The following is a 9566-nucleotide window of genomic DNA, read 5'->3' on the forward strand; positions in this document are numbered from 1 at the left end:
GAGCTCCTTGCAGCAGTTCAGCCCTGCAGCTTTCCTGGCTTTTTTCCTTCCACTTCAGTCACAAACAGGACTTCTCCTGCAGCCATGACCTGGTTTCTTCAGGCCAGACTGAGGCTGGAGCATCTCCTCTGCCCCATTTTGTCCACTTGCCTTCCATTAGCTGAGCACAGGGGAAGCGGTCGGAGTCAGCTGTGTGCTCGGGTGCACTCTGCTGGTTCCTGGCATGCTCCCTGTTCACCTGGCACAAAAGCTGGAGGCAGCTTTGTCACCAGGCCCCAGGCAGCTCTTTGCTACCGCAGGGACTTAACCCTGCAGGATGATCCCTGACGTGCTGGAGCAAATGGAGCCTGGTGTCAAGCTCGGGCACTTTGCAAGGAAGGTGCTGCCTGCTGAGATGAGCACAGGCAGGGGAAGGCTGAATCACAGAGTCATAGAGTCACCAAAGCTGGAAAAGACCTCCAAGGTCATCCAGCCCAGCCAGTGTCTGTCCACAGAGGGTTGTGTCCTGTCCTGTCCCTGAACCGGGCATGCAGCTGCATCCCAGGAAGAGCATCAGCTGCTCTGTGCTCTGCTCTACCAGAAGGGTTTCAGGCTGATTTCTGTCCCCTTCCTCAATTCTCTCAGCACGTTCTTTCCCAAGGTAATGCCTTCCTGCATCTACAATCTGCCCTATCAGCCTGAAAGGAAGAATTAATCTGATAGTTCATCTGTTTCTCCTTCCCCCCCCTTCATCCATACCTTTAGGGCTTCTCCCATGCCTGTCCTGAACTGCAATAAAATCTCCCCTCATTATTCTCAGCCCTCTGATCCTTCCGACCTTCCCTGTTCTCGCAGCACCGCGCTGCTCACGTTTCGGGATCGCCGTTACATGGGACGTGGGGCTTTCTCTGTTGGCTCCTTTCTTTTCTTCCCACCCGTTTTTTCCCCCTTGTTTCCAAATCCCTCGGGTCTCAGCAGCCCAGGTTTCAGAGCCCCTCTGTCTCCTTTTGGAAACTCGAGGAGACGGTGCTCCCTTTTGTCTGCCCACTTCCCACACTGAGGCCAGGCCTTCGGGATCAGACAGGGCCACAGTTCCTCCTTTTCTCCCATTTCTTGCTCACGTTGCATGCCAGCAGCCATTGTATTTTTGGACCTGGCCCTGTTTCATCCCACTAAACTGTGCAGCATGCTTCATGGAAACATGGGATTGTTAAGGTTGGGAAAGACCACTAAGTCCATCAAGTGCAACCGCTCACCCATCGCCACCATGCCCCCTGCCCATGGTGCCAGCCCCATTCCCATTGCAGGAAAAAATAAATCCTGCTGGTTAAAATTGTCCTGAGAGGAGCTTGGAAAGGGATGGAGGCTGGAAGAACTTGAAGAGAACAGGAAAAATGTGTTTGGACTGTGGGTTTCTCTCCCATGGTCATAGGATCATAGAATCATAGAACAGCCTGGGTTGAAAAGGACCTCAGAGATCATTGAGTTTCAATCCCCTGCTGTAGAGAGGGTCACCACCCACCAGAGCAGGCTGCCCAGAGCCACATCCAGCCTTGCCCCTCTGGGCCCCTCCAGGGATGGAGCATCCACAGCCCCTCTGGGCAACCTGTTCCAGTGCATCACCGTCCTCTGAGTGGGAAACTTCCTCTTCACATCCAACCTCAATCTCTCTGTTTAAAACCATTCCCTCTTGTCCTGTCACCATCAACCTGTGTCAGCAGTTGTTCCCCCTCCTGTTGATATGCTTTACTCCCTTCAAGTCCTGGAAGGCCACAATGAGGTCTCCCTGGAGCCTTCTCCAAGCTCAACAAGCCTGGTTCCCTCCACCGTTCCTCATAGTAGAGGTGCTCTGTCCCTCTGCTCATCTCAGTAGCCCTCCTTTGGGTTTATTCCAAGAGCTCTGAATCTTCCTTGTTCTGGGGACCCCGGGCCTGGATGCAGTACTCCAGATGGGGCCTCATGAGAGCTGAGAAGAGGGGGACAATCCCCTCTCCCTCCCTGCTGGCCACCCCTTTTTTGTTCCATGCAGTGCTGGAGCTCCTGGTGCCCCATGCACTGGGACCAGCCCTGTGTGTGCCGATAGGTGTCGTCATACTGCGTGGGACGTGGGTTTTCTGTGGGATGACAAAGCCTTTCTCAAACAGGGAGCTTATTACACCCAGCCAGTGTACGCGGCACAGCCTCACGTTATCCATCACACCACTGTGGTTCAGCCCAACAGCATCCCGTCGGCCATCTACCCGGCCCCCGTCGCCGCACCCCGGACCAACGGCGTGGCCATGGGGATGGTCGCTGGCACCACCATGGCCATGTCTGCAGGTAAGAGGCTCCTCCGTGGCCCCAGAGGTCCTATAGGTTCATCTCTTGGATGGGACCGACCCAAGCAACCCCACGCGTGCACCTGACGCTGATAGCGCTTGCGGCTGTAGGGTCATGGAGGTCTTCCATTTGTTGCGGCCTAGGGGGAGACGCTCTTGCACTTTGTACCACAAATAAAGGAACCATCAAGCTTGCCCTTTTCCAGACACAGTTGCATTTCTACTCTCTTTGCTAAGATACTTACGGTCCTACTGAATGGAACGAGCATTAACTTGGGTTTACGCATCGCTCTCCAATCCCGTGTGTTGTGTGCATGCTAAAACGTGATTAACTGATGACACACCAAGCAAGGATACAGGCACTGAGCAAGGCTGGGGGCCTTCCCAGAGCTTAGGTTTCTCTCCTCGGGCAGTTCTTCACAAAACAATTTGGAGCATTGTGTACTGAGTTATGCAAAGAAAGGCTTTGTTCACCCATTTGCATCTGCGTTAGCTGAGAAATGGGGCTGTGTTGACTCCGTGTTGCACGGAGGGATTGTAGGCTGTGCCTCGCTAGAACCACTCTGAGATATTTACTGTTGCTTGCACTGAGAAGTGGGAAACATCATTAGTGCATGTAGGATGCCCTCAAGTTGCAATGCAATGTTTTCAAGAGATGTTTGGGGCCGTATTCTCCCTTTTTGTGTCTGCTGAAGACACCGTGCATGTTTTTACCTAGAATCCCCAACATGTCATGGCTCAGAGAGGAGGGGACACTCCTGGCGTCCCCCTGGGCTGTCTGGGATCAGCTCCTTGGGGTTCACCAAAGCCTCCTGGTTGTGGTGCTGGGTTAGCAACCCCTTCTCACCTTTCCCTGTGCTGCGATTGCTCCACACCAAGCATTTCTCCTCGCTGTCACTACAGGAACCTTGTTGACCACCCCACAACACACCGCAATCGGAGCACATCCAGTTTCCGTGCCAACGTACCGGGCTCAAGGAACCCCCACCTACAGCTACGTACCGCCGCACTGGTAAACCCACTGGCCAAGTCATGTAAGTGCTGCAGGAGAGCTCCCCTGCTTCTGCCTCCTGGACGAGGTGACAGTGCCATGGGATGCAGTTGCACCAGTCCCTCCTGCAGGTTGCTTCTCTAAGCGGATATTGGGATGGATATGGGGAAGAATTTCTTCTCCAAAGAGTGATTGGGCACTGGCACAGGCTGCCCGTGGTGTGGTGGGGGTCCCCGTCCCCAGAACTGTGGGGATGTGGTGCTTGGGGACACAGTCCTTGGGCGTGGTGGGGGTGGGGTGAGGTTTGCTTGGTGGTCTTAGAGGTCCACTGCCAGGCCTTAGCCGTGAGCAAGTGTTGCATTTCACACACACTGAGTGCACGGGACGAGGAGAAAAACAGCCCTGCCTGTGCTCCTAACCCCTCTGCAACGTGTCTGCTCTCTTCCAGATCTGAAGTCAAACATTGTATGCAACTACACAAGTCTTACATCGGGGCTGCGGCCGCTGGACTGCAGCACCTCGTCTGTTTGCAAGAACAAAAGAAAAAAGTGCAAGGGTCACTTTATGCATTCTTTAGTGGTTTTTGTAAAAGCTGCTTTTTCTAATCTTCTGCCTCTTTATTTTCCCTCTCTCCTCCCTCTACCCCGACCCACATCAATCGTGTAACACGTACTGACACTGAGCAATAGTAGAGTTCTCTCTTCGGTCCTGTCATTTTACAGCTCAGAATATTCACTTTTCAGCATTGCCCAGTCGAGTGGTGCAAAAGATCCCCACTTCTTGTTCGTTTGGGTTCTTCTCATCCTTTTATTTCTGTTGTCGTCGTCGTTGACAAGAGCCTAGGCTTTCTTTGACTAGTAAGAGTGGTTGATGTTCAGGGTACTATGTGAAAAGCACAGCGCTGGTAGGCAGGCTTATTTCCAATTTGGTTTGGGTATTTTTAGTTGGATAATATAAATTATTTAATCTTCCGTGACGTATTACAGGAAAATGGGTGTCTTCCAGATAGCTGTCGTGATAGATTATAATGCATTATCTGCAGTGAAATGCTGAACTCATCCCTTCTTTTGTAGGAGTAGGAGAGTATAATTAGCGATGTGACGCTTGTTTGAGGAAGCAGGAGGACTGTTTGCCATCAGGTCTGCTTTTCAGAACTGGGTTTAGGCACTTGGTGCAAGGGGAAGAGAGCAGCAGTGACGCCTTTGGGAAGGTGAGGTGCACTGTGCTGGCCACATTCCTGGCATGGGCAGCTCTTTCCTGGCCGCTGTTTGTGGGTAGAGGTGTGCAGGGATGCTGCAGGTGGGAGGTGGGAGATTTCCAGGATGGAGAGGCTCTATGGAGCCTGGGGATTTGGGAAAGGAGGTTGGATGGAGAGGAACCTTCATGAAGGTCAAGGTGCCCCTGTTCTGTGAGTTCTTTGGATTGGGGTCAACAAACATTGAGCCAAGACCAAATCCTGGCACTGTGGAGACAGCTGCTTGGGCTGGGAGATGTAGGAGTAAGGAGCAGCAATAGCAATAAAGACATCTTCTGGGTCTGGAGGCAACACGAGGCCGTTCCTGGGTCCTCTGGGATGTCCCAGTCAAACAAAACAGCACTTGCAGGCAGCTGGAGCTATTTTCCAGTTCTTACCCTTAAACCCAGTGTAGAAACAAAAGTTTTTCTTTGTCATCATTTTGCTTTTTGTTGGTTTTCCCTCCACGTGCCAAAGTAGCTCCATCCATCCATCCATCCATCCATCCATCCATCCATCCATCCATCCATCCATCCATCCATCCATCCACACATCCATCCATCCATCCTTGTGGCTCTGTGTTGGTCCCAAGGAATCATCCAGAGCCTTGCAAGGAATTGGATCCTTCTTGATGGGAATCAGTCCATAGGGGGAGAAACCTTCATAGGGACCCCAGAGGACTGAGGGCCACTGGTTGTCAGGTCAGTGGAGGCCATTTGGTTGCTTCTTCTGCTCTTAATGGAAACCCAGGCAAGCTCCACTTGCCCTTGGTCCAAGGACAGAAAGGACACAAAGTGGTGAAGCCTGAATGCCAGCGCTGTGGGTGGAAGAGGTCATGAGGGTTTCCACCACGTAGTATGTCGTGTTGCACTTTCATTTTGTATAAAATGGAAAAAAAAAAAAAGAACAAAAAAAGAAAAAAAAATGTTAAGAAACAATAAAATGTAATTAATCACAGTGTTGCCCTCATTTAGCTTTGGCAAAGCCTCCCCACCTCTGTAGGGTCAGCACTTAAAGGGAAGGGGGACGTTTGGAAGTAGGGAAACCGCGTTGTCCTCTTTAGCACGCCGCAATTAAACTTGGGCAAAAAAAAATAACCAACCACCCCACCGTTCTAATAAATCACAGGAACCGAAGAGCTCTCAAATACCTTTTTCTCTTTTTTTTTTTGGTTCTCACAATACTGTTGGCTTGGTGTTGGAATGCCTGTGTCTCAGGAGCTGTCTGTCGGTGCTGGAACGTGTTGGGATGGAGGAAAGTTGTTAGCGAATCACCAGCACCACGATGAGTCCCAACACTGCCCTAGGGTTGCCCACCCATCACTGCACTGGGAGGAGCTGTGTGAATTCTCAGCCTTGGCCAGGAAGATGCGGGGTGTGCTGCTGAAAGGATAGGGAACGCTAAATGTGGGGGTGAAATCCATTCAGTGCACAGAGGAGCCCTCAGATGGACACAGTCTCCTCCTAAATTCCTTCTAATCACAGCTCTGTATTTCAGGCTTGGTCTAAAAAAGACCTGTCTTTCATCAAAACAGGCCAAGGCTACAAAGCAAAAGGGAAAAGGGAAAACGTTTCCATCTGTTGCCACTAAAGAGACCTGATGAGGGCCATTGTGCTTGGGTAGAAATACCCAGTGGTGCCGTCACAGTGTGAGGAGGTGAACCTTGCTGTGGTGAGCCCTTCCTGGGGCTTGGGCAGCCTTGTGTGGGATTGGGAAGCCATGTGGGGAGACATCCGAGTGCCTTTCAGGGTGGTTTCCCCAATGGAAATTGTTTGGGAAGATGCAGGTTGGGAAGTCAACCCATGGTGTGAGTGTAGGAGCAAAGGGTGAGTAGGAAATGGTTATGCCCTGAGCTGCTCCATCCACTTCCCATCATGGGATAGAGTTCTCCAACCCCAACTCATCTCGTTTCGTGATGGCAAGGTGTAGTGTGGGATTTCCATCTGAGGTGTTGAAGGATTTTCATTGACCTCTGGCAGCTTCAGGGCAATCTGGGAGGGATGGAGCTGTGGAATTGTGGGGAGGGTTGAAGCTTGGCTCAGTGCTTTGGGCAAGGTTTGGTCCTGAAGGCGCTGCCTCTTTCTCTGTTGACATTCCCCATGGTGAGATAAAGGCACCCAGCAGGGCACTGTCACTCTGGTGTCCCCACTGCTGGGGTGACAAAGCTCCCTGAGGTTGACAGCACTGGGGACACCCGAGCATCACACGCCAGCAGTGCTGTGCTGCTGTTGGGTTGATAATGGTGGCACATTAGTGAGCAGGAAAAAAAAAAAGAGATTTCCCTTAATGTGGAGGGAGATGAAGCTTTGCTCTGTGCCAGGGAAAGTGATGGTTAGGATGTCCTTGGAGGGGATGGAGGCAAAGCAAGACTCCAGGAAAAGGGGAAAAAGCGTTAAGAAAATAGTTACCAAACCACAGCTGTGGCCATTTTCTGATCCCACCTATGATTTTGCATTACAATGCACTGCAGTGCAGGACTCAGAGCCTGTGTTGCCCCAGCCCCGTGCAAAGCCTGGAGCCCCCAGCTCTGATGGGCAGCAACAACCCCATGAAGCTTCTTTGCAGCTTGGATGTGTAATTTAAGCTCTTTTTACTGTGTTGTTTAAAGTTTGGGTGTTTTTCTTGGTTTGGTGATGGATGTTTGCTATTCTTAAGGAGCTCAGTGACTGAAGGGTGGTCCCCAGTGGGGCCGAGGAGTGAGGTCGTATCAAGAGAGGGAAACTCCTCCCACTGGGGTTTGCATTCAGTGCTGAAATCCAACCAGCCAAAGACAGCAATAAGAGCTGTTGGGTCCCCATGAGTCCAATTTTTATTTGATTTTGGTCAAGCCATCAATATTTTCAGTCCAAGTGAGGTCTGCGGTTTCTTCCACCTCTGTCACCCGAACGTCCTCCCCATGGCTTTAACCCATGGCAGTTTGCTTTTCACCTCTTTCCTCTCTCTATTCCCCTCAGCTTTTGGCTCCCCATGGCCCCAACGCCATCGCTCTGCTATAGGGAAATATAGGACAAAAAGCCCAGAAGGGAGGGAGGAAGGAGAGCAAGGCATCACACCCTTTGGCACTTATGGAGTCACCAGCAGTCAGGTGATTATGGATTTTTGGGAGTGTCTGGGAAATGGGAGTAGCAAAGGATGTGGTCTGACCACAGATTTCCCCAACTGGACGTGCTCAGTTTGTAGGAAAATGCCCAACGCGACGCGTCCGCCCTCAGCATCGCGTCGGGATGGGCTGCGGCCAGCTGGGAGATGAGGAAGGGGAAGGGGGGCACCGAGGGGGCACCTTGCACCCCAAAAACGCTCCCCAAAACCACAGAGCCTCCTCGTGCCCTCGCACCAAGCAGAGCGAACCCAGCCCGCGCGGCCCCGTCTGTCTGCGTCATTTCTTGATCCGTTTTCGCCAACGGGGGACAGCTCGGATCAGCTCGTTTTTAAGTAGTATTGGAACTCTTAAGCAAAAAAAAAAAATAAAGAAATATATATATATATATTAAAAAAAATACATTAAAAAAAAACAAAAAAAAGAGTAAACATGTCTTCCAAGTCTCCACGGTGTGTAGGGAGCATGGCCTCGAACTGACGCGCTGGGGAGCCCCACTGCCGCGGCTTGTGACTATGAAGTGTAAATCTGGGTTTTCTCATTTGTTTCTCCGTTCCGTTTTTCGTTCTGAAGATCAGTTCGTGATCTCCCTGACAGATTTCAGCCAAGAGTTTGTAACTGTACGATATTTACTGTAAGATGTAGAACATTCGATAACTATTAAAATGTTTCCAAAAAAAAAAAAAAGAGGGTTGGTGTTTTCTTTCTGAAGTTGTGAAGCAGTGGGGTCCTACCTCCAAATCTGCCCACAGAGGACTGCTTGCTCTTGAAGGACCCCAACCCATGGGTTGTCCCATACCCCAACATGGACACCTGTTCCCAGAGGACTGCTTGGACTCGAGGGACTCCAACCTGTGGGTTGTCTTGTGCCCCAACATGGTCACTTGCATCCAGATGTCTGCTTGCTCTTGAAGGACCCCAACCCATAGGTTGTCCCATGTCCCAGCATGGCCACCTGCTCCCAGACGATTGCTTGGTCTTGAGGGACCCCAACCCATGGGTTGTGCCATGTCCCAGTAGGTCCAGCACGGATCTGTAGCCTTGATACAGGGTTAGGGTTATGCCTACAGGAAGAATGATGGGGGAAGCTCCGTGGTGATGCTCCCCAAGCATTTAATCTCCACCCCTGCAGCCAAGCTGATGAAGGTGTCCACCAAGCACTGTTCCCAACCTCACAGCATCACAAGGCACAGAGCTGGGTGCTGCTCTCCATGGGGTCAGCAGAGCCATGGGCACAATGTGAGATCGGCTCCCATGGAGTCCCAAATGTCATCCCAAGGCCACCACTGCTGTCCTGCTGCTTTGCTCAGCCCCACAGGATCCCGTTGGGTGTCACTGTCCCCCCAAGGCAGGCACTTCTTGGTCAGGTGACATCTGCAAAGGGCAAGATGGCTGCATCTCCAGAGGAGGATGGATTATGGACTGTGGACTACGGGGACACTTGAGGTGGCAGTGTCACTCCCTGGGCCATGCGTGGTGGCTGTCACCATGCTATGGAGGACTTCCCCTGTACCCCATTCAGCAGCTGCTCTAGAAACCCCCCAAAACGGTTGAGACCCTTTGTGAGGTGGGATCAGAGTTTCCCCAAATAGACACAGCTACAGTCCCGTGTGTCCCCACTTAAACATGTGGGGTGAGGGAGGAAAGAGGGGAGAGAAGAAAAACACCAAACCCCATCTTCTTGCCCCAAAATAGAGCTCGTTTATTAACTATGTCCTTTCCAGCAACAGAGCCAGGAGGCTTTAAAAAATAGTAATAATTAAGAAAACACAACAGAAACGGTCTCAGAGGGCTGGGAAAGCCCCAGAGGGGTAATAAATATGGGGAAGGGGCAATGGGGTGCAAAGGGGTGAGGGAGCTGGTGCCAAGCTGCTGCCAGCAGTGATGGTGGGGACAGGGAGGGGTCACCACCTCCAGTGTCCCATGCGTTAGTGACTTCATTTCCAG

General features: G+C 51.5%; 1 protein-coding gene across 2 annotated transcripts in view; it reads left to right on the forward strand.

Moving 5' to 3' along the window:
• Positions 1-5986, forward strand: part of FAM168A (family with sequence similarity 168 member A) — a 147395-nt gene extending 141409 nt beyond the window's left edge. For both annotated transcript variants that reach the window (XM_065745790.1, XM_065745791.1), the window contains 3 exons: positions 2124-2298; positions 3201-3331; positions 3737-5986. In XM_065745790.1, the coding sequence (XP_065601862.1) occupies positions 2124-2298; positions 3201-3313 (288 nt within the window). In that variant the 3' untranslated portion in view covers positions 3314-3331; positions 3737-5986. The remainder of the gene's footprint in view (positions 1-2123; positions 2299-3200; positions 3332-3736) is intronic.
• The last annotated feature ends 3580 nt before the right edge of the window (positions 5987-9566 follow it).

This window comes from Cyrtonyx montezumae, unplaced genomic scaffold, assembly GCF_038088225.1.
Source record: "Cyrtonyx montezumae isolate F1298 unplaced genomic scaffold, pur_monq_1.0 scaffold_37, whole genome shotgun sequence".
In the NCBI taxonomy this organism is placed as follows: domain Eukaryota; kingdom Metazoa; phylum Chordata; class Aves; order Galliformes; family Odontophoridae; genus Cyrtonyx; species Cyrtonyx montezumae.